This window comes from Oncorhynchus mykiss, chromosome 7, assembly GCF_057628025.1.
Source record: "Oncorhynchus mykiss isolate SJ-2025 chromosome 7, ASM5762802v1, whole genome shotgun sequence".
Lineage (NCBI taxonomy): Eukaryota > Metazoa > Chordata > Actinopteri > Salmoniformes > Salmonidae > Oncorhynchus > Oncorhynchus mykiss.
The window spans coordinates 82,205,285-82,226,838 of NC_143028.1; the positions used below are offsets into that span (position 1 = coordinate 82,205,285).

Sequence of the window (21,554 nt, forward strand, 5' to 3'; positions counted from 1 at the left end):
CAGTTACTGATATCTTTGAGGGGGTTATTACAGTATTACTGATATCTTTGGGGGGGGGGGGGTTATTACAGTATTACTGGTATCTTTTGGGGGGGGGGTTATTGCAGTATTACTGATATCTTGGGGGGGGGGGGGGGTTATTACAGTATTACTGATATCTTGGGGGGGGGTTATTACAGTATTACTGATATCTTTGGGGGGGGGGGTTATTGCAGTATTACTGATATCTTTGGGGGGGGGTTATTGCAGTATTACTGATATCTTGGGGGGGGGTTATTGCAGTATTACTGATATCTTTGGGGGGGGTTATTACAGTTTTACTGATATCTTTGGGGGGGGGGGTTATTACAGTATTACTGATATCTTGGGGGGGGTTATTACAGTATTACTGATATCTTGGGGGGGGGGTTATTACAGTATTACTGATATCTTTTGGGGGGGGTTATTATAGTATTACTGATATCTTTGGGGGGGGTATTACAGTTACTGATATCTTTGAGGGGGTTATTACAGTATTACTGATATCTTTGGGGGGGGGGGTTATTACAGTATTACTGATATCTTGGGGGGGGGGGTTATTACAGTATTACTGATATATTTGTTGGGGGTTATTACAGTATTACTGATATCTTTGGGGGGGGTTATTACAGTATTACTGATATCTTTGGGGGGTTATTACAGTATTACTGATATATTTGGGAGGGGGGTTCTTTCCCCCCAAAAGAAATGCTAATATCCTTTTCCTTGCTAACTGTAAAGAGGTCTATCTAAAATGAACCATTTACTATAGTATTGAATGCAGCTAGCCTGAGTCCCAGATCTGTTTGTGCTGTCTTGCCTGTAACAATGGCATAGGAGTTGGCAAATATATATAGAATATTCCTATATATTATATGTTGACTAAAGCGAAGCCTGCTGGTGTGTTTGTCAGATCAGTGAGGACTCCAGGCTGTCTGGTGGTGGATCTTCCATCTCCTCCTCTGTCGCTGCCGCCTCTTCCTCCTCTTCCTCTCTCCTCTCCTCAGCCCTAGCCCCAGCCTGCTCCAGCCAAGGTAATCATGTATGTATCAGGCTGCTGGGTGGGGCCTGCTCTGCTCCTATACGCTCTAGCTCTCTCAAAACTACTCTCTCGCTCTCTCTCTCTCTCGCTCTCTCTCTCTCTCTCTCTCTCTCTCTCTCCTCTCCTCTCCTCTCCTCTCCTCTCCCTCTCCTCTCCTCTCCTCTCCTCTCCTCCTCCTCTCCTCTCCTCTCCTCTCCTCTCCTCTCCTCTCCTCTCCTCTCCTCTCCTCTCCTCTCCTCTCCTCTCCTCTCCTCTCCTCTCTCTTCTCTCTCTCTCTCAGCAGCTCTATACCAGTCACTGTGTTAAAGGTAGCCTCAGCGAAATTATGTCATCACGAGCAGCACTGATGATATTGCGAAGAGCGAGATGCACGACTTCGTTCTCACACAGTCACACATAGTATCTGCGCATGTGCACAGGTTTGGTTCATGCTGTTACAGCGTGGTAGCAACAGGACCAAAACAGTGGAGAAGTTGAGCCTCGTGCTTCAACGCTCTTAAACCGAGTGTACACTACACGATTTTGGCCCCGATTTTAGCTTTCTCAGACTAGTTTTTGAGATGGGAGACAAAAGCCCCATGTCCTTGCCTACTCAGGGCACGTGGTCGTCACCGAAGCTCGTTTTATGTATTTTATTATTTATCTCACCTTTATTTAACCAGGTAGGCCAGTTGAGAACACCTTTATTTAACCAGGTAGGCTAGTCGAGAACAAGTTCTCATTTGCAACTGCGACCTGGCCAAGATAAAGCAAAGCAGTGTGAACAGACAACACAGAGTTAGTTACACATGGAGTAAAAAATAAACAAGTCAATAACACAGTAGAAAAAAAAAGAGAGTCTATATACATTGTGTGCAAAAGGCATGAAGAGGTAGGCGAATAATTACAATTTAGCAGATTAACACTGGAGTGATGGTCATGTACTGGTGTGCAAAAGAGCAGAAAAGTAAATAAATAAAAACGGTATGGGGATGAGGTAGGTAAATTGGGTGGGCTATTTACCGATGGACTATGTACAGCTGCAGCGATCGGTTAGCTGCTCAGATAGCAGATGTTTAAAGTTGGTGAGGGAGATAAAAGTCTCCAACTTCAGCGATTTTTGCAATTCGTTCCAGTCACAGGCAGCAGAGAACTGGAAGGAAAGGCGGCCAAATTAGGTGTTGGCTTTAGGGATGATCAGTGAGATACACCTGCTGGAGCGCGTGCTACGGGTGGGTGTTGCCATCGTGACCAGTGAACTGAGATAAGGCGGAGCTTTACCTAGCATGGACTTGTAGATGACCTGGAGCCAGTGAGTCTGGCCAGCCGACTAGAGCATACAGGTCGCAGTGGTGGGTGGTATAAGGTGCTTTAGTGACAAAACGGATGGCACTGTGATAAACTGCATCCAGTTTGCTGAGTAGAGTATTGGAAGCTATTTTGTAGATGACATCGCCGAAGTCGAGGATCGGTAGGATAGTCAGCCTTACTAGGGTAAGTTTGGCGGCGTGAGTGAAGGAGGCTTTGTTGCTGAAATAGAAAGCCGACTCTAGATTTGATTTTAGATTGGAGATGTTTGATATGAGTCTGGAAGGAGAGTTTACAGTCTAGCCAGACACCTAGGTACTTATAGATGTCCACATATTCTAGGTCGGAACCATCCAGGGTGGTGATGCTGGTCGGGCGTACGGGTGCAGGCAGCGAACGGTTCAAAAGCATGCATTTGGTTTTACTAGCGTTTAAGAGCAGTTGGAGGCCACGGAAGGAGTGTTGTATGGCATTGAAGCTCGTTTGGAGGTTAGATAGCACAGTGTCCAAGGAAGGGCCAGAAGTATACAGAATGGTGTCATCTGCGTAGAGGTGGATCAGGGAATCGTTTAATGTGGGCGGGTCAGTGACGCAATCTTAGGGCTAACGATCTGTTATTTGAGCAGTCCCAGACGTCACACCCTGAGACACACAGCTCTTCCTAATACATCACTACTCCCCCCCCTGAGACACACAGCTCTTACTAATACATCACTACTCCCCCCTGAGACACACAGCTCTTACTAATACATCACTTCTCCCCCCTGAGACACACAGCTCTTACTAATACACCACTACCCCCCCCCTGAGACACACAGCTCTTACTAATACATCACTACTCCCCCCTGAGACACACAGCTCTTACTAATACATCACTTCTCCCCCCTGAGACACACAGCTCTTACTAATACATCACTACTCTCCCCTGAGACACACAGCTCTTACTAATACATCACTACCCCCCCCCCCCCCCCCGAGACACACAGCTCTTACTAATACATCACTACTCCCCCCTGAGACACACAGCTCTTCCTAATACATCACTACTCCCCCCTGAGACACACAGCTCTTACTAATACACCACTACCCCCCCCCCCCCCCCCCCCCCGAGACACGCAGCTCTTACTAATACATCACTACCCCCCCCCCCCCGAGACACACAGCTCTTACTAATACATCACTATCCCCCCCCCCCCCCCCCCCCCGAGACACGCAGCTCTTACTAATACATCACTACCCCCCCCCCCCCGAGACACACAGCTCTTACTAATACATCACTATCCCCCCCCCCCCCCCGAGACACGCAGCTCTTACTAATACATCACTACCCCCCCCCCCCCCCCCGAGACACACAGCTCTTACTAATACATCACTATCCCCCCCCCCCCCCCCCCCCCCCCGAGACACGCAGCTCTTACTAATACATCACTACTCCCCCCTGAGACACACAGCTCTTACTAATACATCACTATCCCCCCCCCCCCCCCCGAGACACGCAGCTCTTACTAATACATCACTACCCCCCCCCCCCCCGAGACACACAGCTCTTACTAATACATCACTACCCCCCCCCCCCCCCCCCCCGAGACACGCAGCTCTTACTAATACATCACTACCCCCCCCCCCCCCCCCGAGACACACAGCTCTTACTAATACATCACTATCCCCCCCCCCCCCCCCCCCGAGACACGCAGCTCTTACTAATACATCACTACCCCCCCCCCCCCGAGACACACAGCTCTTACTAATACATCACTATCCCCCCCCCCCCCCCCCCCGAGACACGCAGCTCTTACTAATACATCACTACTCCCCCCTGAGACACACAGCTCTTACTAATACATCACTATCCCCCCCCCCCCCCCCCCCGAGACACACAGCTCTTACTAATACATCACTACTCCCCCCTGAGACACACAGCTCTTCCTAATACATCACTACTCCCCCCTGAGACACACAGCTCTTACTAATACATCACTACTCCCCCCTGAGACACACAGCTCTTACTAATACATCACTACTCCCCCCCCTGAGACACACAGCTCTTCCTAATACATCACTACTCCCCCCCGAGACACACAGCTCTTACTAATACATCACTACTCCCCCCTGAGACACACAGCTCTTACTAATACATCACTACTCCCCCCTGAGACACACAGCTCTTACTAATACATCACTACTCCCCCCCTGAGACACACAGCTCTTACTAATACATCACTACTCCCCCCTGAGACACACAGCTCTTCCTAATACATCACTACTCCCCCCTGAGACACACAGCTCTTACTAATACACCACTACCCCCCCCCCCTGAGACACACAGCTCTTACTAATACATCACTACTCCCCCTGAGACACACAGCTCTTCCTAATACATCACTACTCCCCCCCCGAGACACACAACTCTTCCTAATACATCACTACTCCCCCCTGAGACACACAGCTCTTACTAATACATCACTACTCCCCCTGAGACACACAGCTCTTCCTAATACATCACTACTCCCCCCCCCGAGACACACAACTCTTCCTAATACATCACTACTCCCCCCTGAGACACACAGCTCTTACTAATACATCACTACTCTCCCCCTGAGACACACAGCTCTTACTAATACATCACTACTCCCCCTGAGACACACAGCTCTTCCTAATACATCACTACTCCCCCCTGAGACACACAGCTCTTCCTAATACATCACTACTCCCCCCTGAGACACAGTAATGTTGTAACTCTTTCCACTGTGATATACAGTGTGCTTTAACTGTGACGTAAGCTCACACTAAACACACTTTGAAGCGTGGCAGTAAACATTTCAGATCTCTATTTAAATGTTTTTGTTTGTTCCAGAATTGATATGTAAAGAAGAAGGCTTTGTTACCCCTACAATATTGACTCCTGTGGATTTTATTGCACTTGATACCCAGCGATGCTATGATGATGTAAACACACTGCCTTGTGAGGAACAACTACAGGTGAGGTTTTTTTTTTTCTCCATCTGATTACACACAACAACAAAAAAAACATTTTTATTATGACGTTTTCACAATTTATTTTGTAATATGGAAACTGCTGCAAGAAAAATAACTTTTAGTTTCTTTGTGAACGTACCGTTTAAAAAAATTATAATAGTGATTCTTAAAACATAAAATAAATAAAATTCATTACACACTGTATGTAAAATTGTCCCAAAAAACAACCTGAACTCAGGGGTAGACGTAACATAGTAAACGAAAATGTGGAGTACTGAAATTAGTATGATATGTTACATTTGGTATGGTATGTATACATTTGTATACATTTGTGGATGTCCATTATCCATTTGGTATGATACCAATTACAATTCAAATGATGTAACAAATGATCATTCGTATGATATGTTACGAATTGCAATTTGTGCAATAAGTTACGAATTTGCAATATGTATATTTTACAAATTCCATTTTTAACTAGGTTGCTAGTTGGCTAACGTTAGCTAGCTGGCTAATGTTAGCTATCCAAGGAATTAAGGTTAACGTTAGCTAGCTGGCTAATGTTAGCTATCCAAGGAATTAAGGTTAACATTAGCTAGCTGGCTAATGTTAGCTATCCAAGGAATTAAGGTTAACGTTATGGGAAGGGTTAGCTAACAGGCCAAGTAGTTGCAAAGTTACTAAAATACTAAAGTTGTCCGTGATGAGATTCGTGACACGCAACCTTAGGGTCGCTTGGCGTTCATGTTCCACGCCTACCCATCCAACCCGACCACCCTCCTTTCCTTTTCGCCTTGAGGAAACTTCGGCCCACAATTTAAAAGTTGTGACATACCCTGGTATAGCGTGCGGTATGCCGTGGTGTGGAATGGTGCTTTACAGTTCTTGCTTTTAATGCTCGTTTTAACCACCAGAGGCCACCATTAAACACATTTACTCAATTTATTGATGTGGGCTTTTGAAGCCGAGCATGCAATTGTGAATGAACTTTATGATTTCAAATGTAATTATATAGGAAGGAGATCAGTCAGGCTGAGTCCCAATATGGGCAGAATATCGTATGAAATATTTGGATGGTTAAATGCCGACATTTGGTTGTGTATCAGATTTTGGGAATTGTTCAAGGTAAATTCAGAAAGTATTCAAACCCCTTCCCTTTTTCCACATTTTGTTACGTTGCAGCCTTATTCAAAAATGTATCAAATAAAAACACATACACATCTGTCTATATACAATACACCAAAATGACAAAGTGAAAGCAGGGTTTTAGAAATGTTTGCTGATTTATACAAAATCAAAAACAGATACCTTATTCACATAAGTATTCAGACCTTTGCTATGAGACTCCAAATTCAGCTCAGGTGCATCCTGTTTCTATGGATCATCCTTGAGATGTTTCTATAACTTGATTGGCGTCCACATGTGGGTAGGGCTGTTGCGGTGACCGTATTACCCCCACACCGGCAGTCACGAGTCATGAAGGCAGTCAAATGCCACATGACCGTTTAGTCACAGTAATTAGGCTTCTCCAAGTTCTGATGCTGCTGATGGTCATTAGTAACCTACCAAACTTGTTAACTACCTGGTACTCAGCACTCTATTGTCCCTCTAATCACTCTGACATCAATGCAAATGTATCGAAAATCTAATCAAACACTTCATGAGAGCTCATGTTGCACAACATTTCTATAGGCTATACAATTGCAGGGGGAAAACAGAGTGATGGCCTCTAATAAAAATAGGAGGATTCTATCAGCTTCCTATAGGCTAGGCCTACTACATTTATTTCTCAACTTTCCTAATATTAAACATTTGTCTTCTCTTTATAACAGGAGTATAGCCTACCTGGCATGAAAATGAACCACGGAATAAGCGTCCTCCATTCTCCATTTTCTTTTAATGTTACATTTGCGCTTATAGCCTACTACCATGTGCGCATTGCTGCGATAATAGTGTGAAGAAATAGCCTAATAGTTTATCAACATTTTAAGCCAAACGTTCTGATCTATTGCGTCAGCCACATTGCGTAAAACAGTTTTTTTGATGCTAGTGGTTTTATTAATTTGAGATCTATCGCATCCCACAACTGTCCCAGAATATGTTTGGAATATGTATTTCTCTCATAGAATAGGTCAACTTTTGTACTATGGGAGATAGTAGATTAACATAGGCTAGTGCTTTTGCTGCTCGTTAGGACTACTCATCTTGTTCGCTGACAAAAAGTAAATGTGGACATTTCTTCCAATATCTTCAATATGCACCTCGGAACTGAAATGAATACACGAAAGGAAACACGGAAGGAATGCACGCAGTTGCGTCCCCGATGTGTCTGTCTTCACTTGTAACCTGTGAGAAAGACCCGATCACGCTTCGGGTTGCGCAGCACACTCAGGCAGAAGGGCAAAACACCAACACTCCGGACCGCGAAAGGCATGGATTTTCTTAGGGTGCTTTAAGGCTATAAAGGGATGCCGCCGTGAAATTCGAGGCATTATCAAGTGTCAAATTGTGAGACTATTGTCGTGTGTACATCCTGTGCAAAAAAAAAGTAAGCAGAGCTCATGCCTTTCAAGCAACTTTTTTCAAATCATCATTAGTCTCATCATGCTGGCCACCCAGCCAAACTGAGCAATCGGGGGCGAAGGGCCTTGGTCAGGGAGGTGACCAAAAACCCAGATTGTCACTCTGACAGAGCTCCAGAGTTCCTCTGTGGAGATGGTTGTCCTTCTGGAAGGTTCTCCCATCTCTGCAGCGCTCCAGCAATCAGGCCTTTATGGAGTGGCCAGGTGGAAGCCACTCCTCAGGAAAAAGGCACATGACAGCCCGCTTGGAGTTTGCCAAAAGGCACCTAAAGGACTCAGACCATGAGAAACAAGATTCTCTGGTCTGATGAAACCAAGATTGACCTGAATGCCAAAAGTCACATCTGGAGGAAACCTGGCACCATCTCTACGGTGAAGCATGGTGATGGCAGCATCATGCTATGGGGATGTTTTTCAGCAGCAGGGACTAGGAAACTAGTCAGGATTGAGGGAAAGGTGCAAAGTACAGAGAGATCCTTGATGAAAACCTGCTCCAGTGTGCTCAGGACCTCCGACTGGGACGAAGGTTAATCTATATATCTTATGTTGGCTGTAGGCTTTCATTAGGGCAAGGCTCTTTTCAAAGAGATTTGAGTTGGCAATGTCCAGTCAAATCCCATTGTATTGGTCACATACACATGGTTAGCAGATGTTAATGCGAGTGTAGCGAAATGCTTGTGCTTCTAGTTCCGACAGTGCAGTAATATCTAACAAGTAATCTAACAATTCCCCAACAACTACCTAATGTACACAAATCTAAAGGGATGGAATAAGAATATGTACATATAAATATATGGAAGGGTGATGGCCGAGTGGCATAGACAAGATGCAGTAGATGGTATAGAATACGGTATATACATATGAGACAAGTAATGTAAGATATGTAAACATTATTAAAGTGACTAGTGATTCATTTATTAAAGTGGCCAATGAATTCAAGTCTGTATGTAGGGAGCAGCCTCTCTGTGTTAGTGATGGCTGTTTAAAGATATAAGCTGTTTTTCAGTCTCTCGGTTTCAGCTTTGATGCACTTGTACTAACCTCGCCTTCTGGATGATAGCGGGGTGAACAGGCAGTGGCTCGGGTGGTTGTTGTCCTTGATGATCTTTTAAGCTTTTCTACGACGTCGAGTGTTGTAGGTGTCCTGGCGGGCAGGTAATGTGTCCCCGGTGGGTGATGCGTTGTGCAGACCGAACCACCCTCTGAAGAGCCTTGCGTGGCATTTGCCGTACCAGGATGCTCTCAATTGTGCATCTGTAAAACAATGTGAGGGTTTTAGGTGACAAGCCACATTTCTTCCGCCTCCTGAGGTTGAAGAGGCGCTGCTGAGCCTTCTTCACAACGTTGTCTGTGTGGGTGGACCATTTCAGTTTGTCTGTGATGTGTTACCCGAGGAACTTTAAAACTTTCTCCACCTTCTCCACTGCTGTCACAGTAGTAATACAGTGACATCTTCTTTTGACTGAAACAAAAAAAAAATAGGAAGTATTTCTTTCCCTCAGGTGTGGGCTGTTGGGTGCGCGGGACAGAGGAAGAGCAATTCTTAAGCTTATTGTTCTAATATCAATCACCATCTTCTTCGTCATCAGTCATGTGCACAATTTATCCGTTTCTATCGGGTTTCCATCAGCCGTTCATTCAGTGAGGAGAGACACACATTAGTGCCCTGGGTACTAACGCTTACACCTTAACCCAAAAGAATAAGGAGTGTTCTATTTCCCCCCCCCCCCGTACTGTACCGTCATTTACCACTGTGTGTAACCATCTGTCGTATGTAACCACATCAAAACGTAACCTAATAGTGTCCCGGCTGTACCTCCTTTAAAAAAAAAAAAAAAACGAAGAAAAAAATAACCTTTTGTAGTCTATAAGACTGGGAGGACCCAGGCACTCTACATGATATTACATTGTCTTTGTGGGTTGCATGTTCAGTGGAGGAACATCTTAAATGTTACGTTTTGTTATTGTTCCAGGTTACCAGCCACCGACCTGACGCTGATTCTAGTTCTTTTGACCGCTCCAGTACCCAACAGAACCAGAACAGTAGGTACGTTGTGAAGCACGCAGCTTGTAAACATCATTTACACGGAAATAAACCTTTTCAATCATTCTTTCACCCACCCACCCATTCATTCATTTGTTCAATCATTCTTTTACTCACCCACCCACCCACCCACCCACCCACCCACCCATTCATTCATTAATTGGTTCAATCATTCTTTCACCCACCCACACATTCATTCATTTGTTCAATCATTCTTTCACTCACCCACCCACCCATTCATTCATTTGTTCAATCATTCTTTCACCCACCCACCCATTCATTCATTTGTTCAATCATTCTTTCACCCACCCACCCATTCATTCATTTGTTCAATCATTCTTTCACCCACCCACCCATTCATTCATTTGTTCAATCATTCTTTCACTCACCCACCCACCCACCCACCCACCCATTCATTCATTTGTTCAATCATTCTTTCACCCACCCACCCATTCATTCATTTGTTCAATCATTCTTTTACTCACCCACCCACCCATTCATTCATTAATTGGTTCAATCATTCTTTCACCCACCCACCCATTCATTCATTCATTCATTCATTCAAGATGTGTTGTTTCTGTACTGTTTGTCTCCATGTCTTCACTAATGTGACATGTAGTTAAAATGGAGGCCGGTGACATGTAGTTAAAATGGAGGCCAGGTTTATACACTAACCTGTCAGGAGGAGGCGCTAGATCCCTCCAGAAATATCGGTAGACAGTTGAGGAACGTCAACCCTGTGACATGAGGTATCCACCACAGTCATATTACTGTGTCAGTGCTGTTTTTAGTAGAAATTAATCACCTTTTAAAATGTATTTATGATTTATTTATACACAGCATTCCAGTCTAAACCATATATATATTCCCCTCTTTCACCTTCTGCTGTTATTGTTCTACTACAGTTTTATCATGAGTTATTCTAGATGTTGATGATGATGATCTAACCAGGTGTGTATTTCCTGTGTCCCAGCTGCTGCTGCTGTGTGGAGGACAGAGAGGAGCGATACACATGGAGCAACACTAACCTGAGGACCCCTGTGCTCCCCCTCCACCTCCCCTCCACCTCCTCCTGTCCGTCCTTCACCTCCCTGCTGTCTGCCCGCATCACCAGAGCCCTGGGAGAGGAGAACAGGAGGCCCAGCAGACTCCAAGATCTCCCCAGCCAGGAAGAGACTGATCTGGGCAGCCCCAGTCCCAGCCCCTCCTCTGGAGATGGATACTTTGAGATGGGTCTGGGGGAGGGAAAGGAGAGGGAGGGAGAGGAGGAGGGGTCCCTGACTGACCCGGTAGAGGGAGAGAACCAGGCCCCAGAGACAGAGGTGTTACGTGTGACCAAAGTCATGTGGTGCCACTGCATCAGGGTTGATGATGTGGTGGAGCAGAGGTCGGTGTGTGTGGTGCTAACAAACAGTCTACTGGGGCTGTTCCACTGTCCTCGTCACCCCTCCACAGCCCCAACCCATCAACCCCAGAGCCAGCCTCACGACCTTGGCTCAGTCGCAGTCCAGAACCAGGGCCTAACCCTACAAACTCTAGTAGATAACCTGGAGCCAGACCTTGTCCTTCCCTACGACCAGCTAGACTCTCTCCTCTTCTACATCCCAGACACTTGCCTTTCCCTGAGGGTGAGGTCCTCTGATGTCCACTGGTACCTCTTCTCAGACCCCGAGGGTTTAAAAGAGACCCACTCCCTGCTCTGCTCCCTGGCCCAGCTCCCCTCCTCCCCGTCAGGAGGACCCTCCACCCCACAGCAGCTCCTCCACCTGCTCTTCACCTCCTGGGAGATGGAAGAGAACCAGGGCTGTGTGAAAGGAGGTTATGCAGCACATCTAGTGGAGACTGCCATGTTGTCGTCCCAGAACAGCCAGCGGACAACCTCCTCAACAAACCCAACTCTCACTCCAACGAAGACCTCTACTAACCCAGATACCTTCACCCTCCAAACTCTAACCAATCCCCTTCTCTCTGACATCCTATCCCATGTAGTTCCAGGAGGGGACAGAGACTCCTCCTGCTGTGTCCCCTGTGTCCTGTTCTTGACCCAGCGCCATCTCTGTGTGCTGAAGGTGGACTTCAAAGCTCTGGCCCGGGGAACCACCGGAGATGAACCGTCAGATGACCACAACCAGAGGCTCCGCTCCTGCTCCAGGCTCAGCCGCATCCCCCTGGCCTCCGTGCTGCCCCACCCAAGGCCGAGTGCCCTGTATGGGGCTGGTGCTGGGTCTATCCCTGCCTACTCTCCCAGCTGCCCCTGGCACCACCGCTCCCCCAGAGACAGCCGTGTCATGGAGCTCCTAGTGGGACAGGAGAGGGTCACAGCGGTGTTCCCGTTGCCTCACGACAGGCTTCGTTTCCAGAAACAGTTTACCCTGCTGCGCTCCAGCCTCAGGGACATCAAGACTGTGGCTTTCCTGCAGGGTGGGAACGAACATAGCCACAGTGACGGGGACAGTCCCAGGACGATAAACATACACACGCCCACTCCCAATGAGACCAAGAGCACAGACAGACTGCAGGTTAACAGGTAGATACATATGGACACATTGTCTCATTACTGAAGGACGGATCGTCTCATTTACTGAAGGACGGGCCGTCTCATTACTAACAGTTAGCTATCAAGATCGAGGTTCTTCCATTTTTCATGACATATTGTTTCTCTCTCTCTCTCTCTCCATCTAGCCCTCGAGGTGTTCAGCGTCCTCGGCCATCCCTGTCCCTGTCCTACCCAACAGACATCCTGGTGGAGAAGCTGACCGGAGACAATCAGGTCCCATCCCACCTGACCCTGTCCCCAGCCCTGTCCCTCATCTCTGGGCTTAGGGGACACCAGCTGCTGGGGTTCTTCCACACAAACATTGCAGAGGTAGAGGGAGAGACACACACACACACACACACACACACACAGACACACACGCAGGCGCAAATAATTGGTTGCCGGAGAATGTGACTGGTAAGATTTAAATTGACCAGATGTTTTATAAACGTACCGGACCCATATCCGTTGGGTGCATATCCTATTACGGTGTGTCCACCCACGGTGCTCAGAATGACACAAATCACATTTAGATTAGTTATGGTCAATCATATTAACAGAAAAGGATTTAGCCTGTAAAGCAAAACATTGTCCGTTGTGTCTTCATCCCTACTATAAAATAATATATTTTTAAAAAAAAATTTAACTAAATATTCAGGCTAGAAGAACAAGTAATAAAACACAACTTCAAAATATTGTATTTTTATAATCTAATTTGGAAACGATCTCTCCTATTGGCTTATTTGTATGAGCTGTGCACGAAAGAGGTGTGTCTATGTGTGCCGAACCGCGCATCTGGAGCGAGTGACTGTTAACGAGCCTCGCTGACTGTGTGATTGGTCGTATAAAACGATCTCTCCTATTGGCTTATTTGTATGAGCTGTGCACTGTGATTGGTCGTATAAATCATCACCTCAGAACTGGATATTTATTAAAGGCTGATTCTGTCACTTGTCAACCTCATTATCTTCAGCACCAAACCCGGGTCTGTGTGCAGTGAATGCGGACAGTATTCAGACCCCTTGACTTTTTCCACATTTTGTTACATTACAGCCTCATTCTAAAATGGATTAAATTAAAACATTTTCTTCATCAATCGACACACAACACCCACATAGTGACAAAGTGAAAACAGTTTTTTTTGAATTTTTTGCAAATGTATAAAAAATAACAAACAGAAATAGATTATTTACATAAGTATTCAGACCCTTTTGTTATGAGACTAAAATGAGCTCAGGTGCATCCTGTTTCCATTGATCATCCTTGAGATGTTTCTACAAGTTGATTGGAGTCCACCTGTGGTAAATTCAATTGATTGGACATGATTTGGAAAACACACACCTGTCTATATAAGGTCCCACAGTTGACAGGTGCATGTCAGAGCAAAAATCAAGCCATGAGGTTGAAGGAATTGTCCGTAGAGCTCCGAGACAGGATTGTGTCGATGCACAGATCTGGGGAAGGGTACCAAACACATGTCTCCAGCATTGAAGGTCCCCAAGAACACAGTGGCCTCCATCATTCTTAAATGGAAGAAGTTTGGAATCACCAAGACTTCCTAGAGCTGTCCGCTCGGCCAAACTGAGTAATCGGGGGAGCAGGGCCTTGGTCAGGAAGGTGACCAAGAACCCGACGATCACTCTGACAGAGCTCCAGAGTTCCAGAGATGTCGTTATGGGGTATTGTGATGTCGTTATGGGGTATTGTGATGTCGTTATGGGGTATTGTGATGCCGTTATGGGGTATTGTGATGCCGTTATGGGGTATTGTGATGTCGTTATGGGGTATTGTGATGTCGTTATGGGGTATTGTGATGTCGTTATGGGGTATTGTGATGTCGTTATGGGGTATTGTGATGTCGTTATGGGGTATTGTGATGTCGTTATGGGGTATTGTGATGCCGTTATGGGGTATTGTGATGTCGTTATGGGGTATTGTGATGTCATTATGGGGTATTGTGATGTCGTTATGGGGTATTGTGATGTCATGGGGTATTGTGATGTCATTATGGGGTATTGTGATGTCGTTATGGGGTATTGTGATGTCGTTATGGGGTATTGTGATGTCGTTATGGGGTATTGTGATGTCGTTATGGGGTATTGTGATGTCGTTATGGGGTATTGTGATGTCATGGGGTATTGTGATGTCATTATGGGGTATTGTGATGTCGTTATGGGGTATTGTGATGTCGTTATGGGGTATTGTGATGTCGTTATGGGGTATTGTGATGTCGTTATGGGGTATTGTGATGTCATGGGGTATTGTGATGTCATTATGGGGTATTGTGATGTCGTTATGGGGTATTGTGATGTCGTTATGGGGTATTGTGATGTCGTTATGGGGTATTGTGATGTCGTTATGGGGTATTGTGATGTCATGGGGTATTGTGATGTCATTATGGGGTATTGTGATGTTGTTATGGGGTATTGTGATGTCGTTATGGGGTATTGTGATGTCGTTATGGGGTATTGTGATGTCGTTATGGGGTATTGTGATGTCGTTATGGGGTATTGTGATGTCATTATGGGGTATTGTGATGTCATTATGGGGTATTGTGATGTCATGGGGTATTGTGATGTCGTTATGGGGTATTGTGTGTAGATTGAGGATGAGAAAAAAAAAACTATTGCATCCATTTTAGAATACATCTAACATAACAAAATGTGGAAAAAGTTAAGGGGTCTGAATACTTTCCGAATGTACTGTATGGGAAAACAATTTCTATGATCTGGTTAAAAAGAGAAGAAATGTCCTAAAAATGCTTCTCTGTGACATCACAGGGTACGATTTTGAAGTTTAAAAAAAAAACATTGACTTTCAAAACCTGCAACGAGTTTCTTGCTCCCCACGTCTCTGCGAATTTCATAGTGTTTTACAATCACTGTTTTTAAAATGTCCTACCTTTTGATGATGTCATCGCGTAGAACGTTTTTTTCTTTCTTCTTTTCTACAAAACTTTGAAATGTGCTATTTTCCACCTATGTTGACACACTGGTATTTCCTATACACACTGGTATTGTGCTGGAGATCATGAACATGAGGTTTTAAAAAAAATGGAGGAGTTTGCCCCTTTTTTTAAATGATTCACATTTGTGCCTCATCCTCCTATTAGGCTACTAAATGCGTTGGCGGTCGGTTGTACATTGGTAGAATACTGTGACAGGGGGGCCTAGGTCAACTCTAGGTTTCTTTCATACGCTTTCCTCAGCTGTACATTTTCTTTAGAGTTCTCATTCAAAAACATTTTTGTTTTACCTTGGTGTTGTTGTTTGCACAATTCCACTTCTTGTGGGCTGAAATATTTGTAATTGAAGATAAAGCTGTGATGTGAGAATAGCCAAGCTATACACTGTGACTTTCATCATTATTTTATTCCCCTTTTTTTTTTTTTTAAAAGCTGCAACTTTAGGACATCAAACGTGTTATTAATATAATATTTTGGATATACTCCTTTATAACTTTAACTCATTTGAATACTTTTGTGATATTTCAATTAGGATTAGGCTTTTGTCCATTTATTGGTTCGCAATGGTAAGGAGGGGATTTTTCCTTTTTCAGTAATCTATCCAATCAGAGGAGGTAGGAAGTTCCTTTGAAGATGGAATGGATCGGCTGGTATTTCCATCATTTAATAAAAAGCATTATTTTTCCATGTGATTTTTTTTCTCCTGGACAATTTGGTCGGCAACAAAAAACAAAAAAAATCTGCTTTTTCATAAAATGTTTGCAGCCAAAAGCCGTTCATTTCCAGCTAACTGAAACCTTGACACACATTCATCAACAACAATGGACTTCTTACTGCCTGTGATGATTAAAGAGGATGATTTGTGCCTGTGATGTCTGAGATGTTTAAAGGGGATGGCGTGTGCCTGTGATGTTTGAGATGTTTAAAGGGGATGGCGTGTACCTGTGATGTCTGAGATGTTTAAAGGGGATGGTGTGTGCCTGTGATGTCTGATGTTTAAAGGGGATGGCGTGTACCTGTGATGTCTGAGATGTTTAAAGGGGATGGCGTGTGCCTGTGATGTCTGATGTTTAAAGGGGATGGCGTGTGCCTGTGATGTCTGAGATGTTTAAAGGGGATGGCGTGTGCCTGTGATGTCTGAGGTGTTTAAAGGGGATGGCGTGTGCCTGTGATGTTTAAAGGGGATGGCGTGTGCCTGAGATGTTTAAAGGGGATGGCGTGTGCCTGTGATGTTTAAAGGGGATGGCGTGTGCCTGTGATGTTTAAAGGGGATGGCGTGTGCCTGTGATGTTTAAAGGGGATGGCGTGTGCCTGTGATGTTTAAAGGGGATGGCGTGTGCCTGTGATGTCTGAGGTGTTTAAAGGGGATGGCGTGTGCCTGTGATGTCTATGAGGTGTTTAAAGGGGATGGTCTGTGTGTGTTTTGACCAGGAAGAGAAGGAAGAGCTGCATCACATCCTGTGGTCATCGGTAGTTTTTTATAAGTCACCTGACGTCGAGGCCACTTCCTGTATCATGCTCTCTACTAAAGCTCTCTACTTCCTGCTGGATGACTCCGCCTCCACGCTCAATGACCAATCACGTAAGACAAACACACACACACTGCACGGCGGCTACGCTCAGTGACCAGACACATTAGGAAAAATATAAATCACAGTTGAAAAGAGCTGCATGAGTTTGAGGGAGAGTCTGTCTGTCTGAGTGAGTCTGTTTACATGCACACCAGTAACTCTAAATATAACTGATTATGGTAGTAGGCTGAGTATGGCATTAGTCATGTAAACACCTTCAAATTGTAGTAATGAGTGCTGTCTTCAGTACTGTGGGTCTGTAGTAATGAGTGCTGTCTTCAGTACTGTGGGTCTGTAGTAATGAGTGCTGTCTTCAGTACTGTGGGTCTGTAGTAATGAGTGCTGTCTTCAGTACTGTGGGTCTGTAGTAATGAGTGCTGTCTTCAGTACTGTGGGTCTGTAGTAATGAGTGCTGTCTTCAGTACTGTGGGTCTGTAGTAATGAGTGCTGTCTTCAGTACTGTGGGTCTGTAGTAATGAGTGCTGTCTTCAGTACTGTGGGTCTGTAGTAATGAGTGCTGTCTTTATCCTTCAGTACTGTGGGACTGTAGTAATGAGTGCTGTCTTTATCCTTCAGTACTGTGGGTCTGTAGTAATGTGTGCTGTCTTTATCCTTCAGTACTGTGGGTCTGTGGTAATAAGTGCTGTCTTTATACTGTGGGTCTGTAGTAATGTGTGCTGTCTTTATCCTTCAGTACTGTGGGACTGGAGTCACTGTGACCATCGGGACCCAGAGCTGATCATGTCTTACTGTTTCACCATCGACCTCCACGACCTCCACTCTGTCAACGTGGGCCTGTTCGACCAGTACTTCAGGGTGATGGGTGAGTAGGGAGAATGAATGGATGACCACAGTGTCACAGAGACGACTAGGATCAGGATGTTAAAAACAGTTGAACATACTGTGACGTGTTGTCTGAATTCATAGAAATCCCTATCCCAGAATTCATGGAAATCCTTATCCCAGAATTCATGGAAATCCCTATCCCAGAATTCATGGAAATCCCTATCCCAGAATTCATGGATATCCCAGAATTCATGGAAATCCCAATCCCAGAATTCATGGAAATCCCTATCCCAGAATTCATGGAAATCCCTATCCCAGAATTCATGGAAATCCCTATCCCAGAATTCATAGAAATCCCTATCCCAGAATTCATGGAAATCCCTATCCCAGAATTCATGGAAATCCCAATCCCAGAATTCATGGAAATCCCAATCCCAGAATTCATGGAAATCCCAATCCCAGAATTCATAGAAATCCCAGAATTCATAGAAATCCCTATCCCAGAATTCATAGAAATCCCAATCCCAGAATTCATAGAAATCCCAATCCCTATCCCAGAATTCATAGAAATCCCAATCCCTATCCCAGAATTCATAGAAATCCCAATCCCTATCCCAGAATTCATAGAAATCCCTATCCCAGAATTCATAGAAATCCCAATCCCTATCCCAGAATTCATAGAAATCCCTATCCCAGAATTCATAGAAATCCCAATCCCTATCCCAGAATTCATAGAAATCCCAATCCCAGAATTCATAGAAATCCCAATCCCTATCCCAGAATTCATAGAAATCCCAATCCCAGAATTCATAGAAATCCCAATCCCTATCCCAGAATTCATAGAAATCCCAATCCCAGAATTCATAGAAATCCCAATCCCTATCCCAGAATTCATAGAAATCCCAATCCCAGAATTCATAGAAATCCCAATCCCAGATCATTTCACCTGATAATAAATACTGAACAAACATATCAATGCAACAACTTCAAAGATGTTACTGAGTTACAGTTCATATGAGGAAATCAGACAATTTAAATAAAGTCATTAGGCCCTAATCTATGGATTTCACATGACTGGGAATACACATATGCATCTGTTGGTCACAGATACCTTTAACAAAAAGGTAGGGGCGTTGATCAGAAAACCAGTCGGTATCTGGTGTGACCACCGTTTGTCTCATGCAGCGCGACACATCTCCTTCTCACAGAGTTGATCAGGCTGTTGATTGTGTTCTGTGGAATGGTGTCCCACTCCTCTTCAATGGCTGTGCGAAGTTGCTGGATATTGGTGGGAACTGGAACACGCTGTCGATCCAGAGCATCCCAAACATGATCAATGGGTGACATGTCTGGTGAGTATGCAGGCCATGGAAGAGCTGGGACATTTTCAGCTTCCAGGATTTGTGTACAGATCCTTGCGACATGGGGCGATGCATTATCCTGCTGAAACATGAGGTGATGGCGGCGGATGAATGGCACAATAATGGGCCTCAGGATCTCGTCTCTGTGCATTCAAATTGCCATTGATAAAATGCAATTGTGTTCGTTGTATTGTGCCTGCCCGTATCAAAAACCCACCGCCACCATGGGGCACTCTGTTAGCAACGTTGACATCAGCAAACCGCTTGCCCACACGTCGCCATACACGTGGTCTGTGGTTGCAAGGCCAGTTGGACGTACTGCCAAATTCTATAAAACGACGTTGGACGCGGCTTATGGTAGAGAAATGAACATTAAATTTTCTGGCAACAGCTCTGGTGGATGTTCCTGGAGTCAGCATGCCAATTTCACGCTCCCTCAACTTGAGACATCCGTGGCATTGTGTTTTATTGTCCCCCAGCACAAGGCGCACCTGTGTAATGATCATGCTGTTTAAATCAACTGAAAAGTTCACTAACCAGGATGTAAACAAACATTTGATAAATAAGCTTTTTGTGCATATGGAACATTGCTGGGATCTTTTATTTCAGTTCAGGAAACATGGGATCAACACTTTACATGTTGTGTTTATATTTTTGTTCTGTGTAGTATGTTACTTGTGTTGTCTGGGCTGGCTGGTGGCTGGTCTGGGCTGGACTGGGGTGGCTGGACTGGGCTGGCTGCTTGTCTGGGCTGGCTGCTGGACTGGACTGGGCTGGCTTGGCTGGGCTGGTGGCTGGGCTGGGCTGGTGGCTGGACTGGGCTGGGGACTGGACTGGGCCGGCTGGTGGCTGGACTGGGCCGGCTGCCCCGGACTGCCGGGGACTGGGCCGGCTGCCGGGGACTGGGCCGGCTGCCGGGGACTGGGCCGGTGACTGAGACTGGGCCGGTGACTGAGACTGGGCCGGTGACTGGGACTGGGCCGGTGACTGGGCTTCGGCTGCCGGGGACTGGGCTTTGGCTGCCGGGGACTGGGCCGGCTGCCGGGGACTGGGCCGGCTGCCGGGGACTGGGCCGGCTGCCGGGGACTGGGCCGGCTGCCGGGGACTGGGCCGGTGACTGGGACTGGGCCGGTGACTAGACTGGGCCGGTGACTGGGCTGGCTGGACTGGGCCGGCTGCCGGGGACTGGGCCGGCTGCCGGGGACTGGGCCGGCTGCCGGGGACTGGGCCGGTGGCTGGACTGGTGGCTGGACTGGGCTGGTGACTGGGCTGGCTGCCGGGGGCTGGTGGCTGGACTGGGCTGGCTGCCGTGGGCTGGTGGCTGGACTGGGCTGGGGACTGGACTAGGCTGGGGACTGGACTGGGCTGGTGACTGGGCTGGCTGCTGGTGGCTGGACTGGGCTGGTGACTGGGCTGGCTACCGGACTGGGCTGGTGACTGGGCTGGCTGCCGGACTGGGCTGGTGACTGGGCTGGCTGCCGGACTGGGCTGGTGACTGGGCTGGCTGCTGGTGGCTGGACTGGGCTGGCTGCCGGGGGCTGGTGGCTGGACTGGGCTGGTTGCTGGGCTGGGGACTGGACTGGGCCGGCTGGTGGCTGGACTGGGCCGGCTGGTGGCTGGACTGGGCCGGCTGGTGGCTGGACTGGGCCGGGGACTGGGCCGGCTGCCGGGGACTGGGGCCGGCTGCCGGGGACTGGGCTGGGGACTGAGCTGGCTGCTGGACTGGGCTGGCTGCAGGGGACTGGGCCGGGGACTGGGCTGGGGGCTGGACTGGGCTGGGGACTGGGCTGGCTGCCGGGGACTGGGCCGGCTGCTGGATTGGGCTGGCTGCTGGGGACTGGGCCGGGGACTGGGCTTGCTGCCGGGGACTGGGCCTGGGACTGGGCTGGCTGCCGGGGACTGGGCCGGCTGCTGGACTGGGCTGGCTGCTGGACTGGACTGGGCTTGCTGCTGGGGACTGGGCCTGGGACTGGGCTGGCTGCCGGGGACTGGGCCGGCTGCTGGACTGGACTGGGCCGGCTGTAATCTGTGTTGTGTGTTATTTGTCTCCAGGGCCGTCAGCGGACCACATCATCTGCTGTCTGACGAGGGACAGTTACGGGACACACCGCTTCCTGCAGCAGCTGATGACGGTCCTCTCTCTACAGGACAAACTACCCTCTCCTGAACCCTCCGAACAAGACTTCTACACACAGTTTGGAAATAAATCTACAGGTATTCATAACATTTTACATCTGTACGTTTTCATCAGTAAAATGCCCTTGTGGAGATGTGAGTGGATTGTCCAGGTTTAAGAAACAGATCTCCACAATAACATGGGTAGAATCTAGGGGGTTCTATTTGGGATTAAGACTAAATTAGTAATTTTTGTCCTACTGTGTTGTCG

At 46.7% G+C, this 21,554-nt stretch overlaps 1 protein-coding gene across 2 annotated transcripts in view; it reads left to right on the forward strand.

Moving 5' to 3' along the window:
• The window catches only part of nisch (nischarin), a 46,444-nt gene that overhangs the window by 20,447 nt on the left and 4,443 nt on the right, over positions 1-21,554 (forward strand). Inside the window, exons 13-20 of one of the 2 annotated variants that reach the window (XM_090242090.1) lie at positions 932-1,052; positions 5,202-5,326; positions 9,879-9,952; positions 10,923-12,476; positions 12,632-12,815; positions 16,882-17,032; positions 17,716-17,844; positions 21,221-21,382. In XM_090242090.1, the coding sequence (XP_090098216.1) occupies positions 932-1,052; positions 5,202-5,326; positions 9,879-9,952; positions 10,923-12,476; positions 12,632-12,815; positions 16,882-17,032; positions 17,716-17,844; positions 21,221-21,382 (2,500 nt within the window). The remainder of the gene's footprint in view (positions 1-931; positions 1,053-5,201; positions 5,327-9,878; positions 9,953-10,922; positions 12,477-12,631; positions 12,816-16,881; positions 17,033-17,715; positions 17,845-21,220; positions 21,383-21,554) is intronic. The other variant, XM_090242091.1, reaches the window with a different exon arrangement.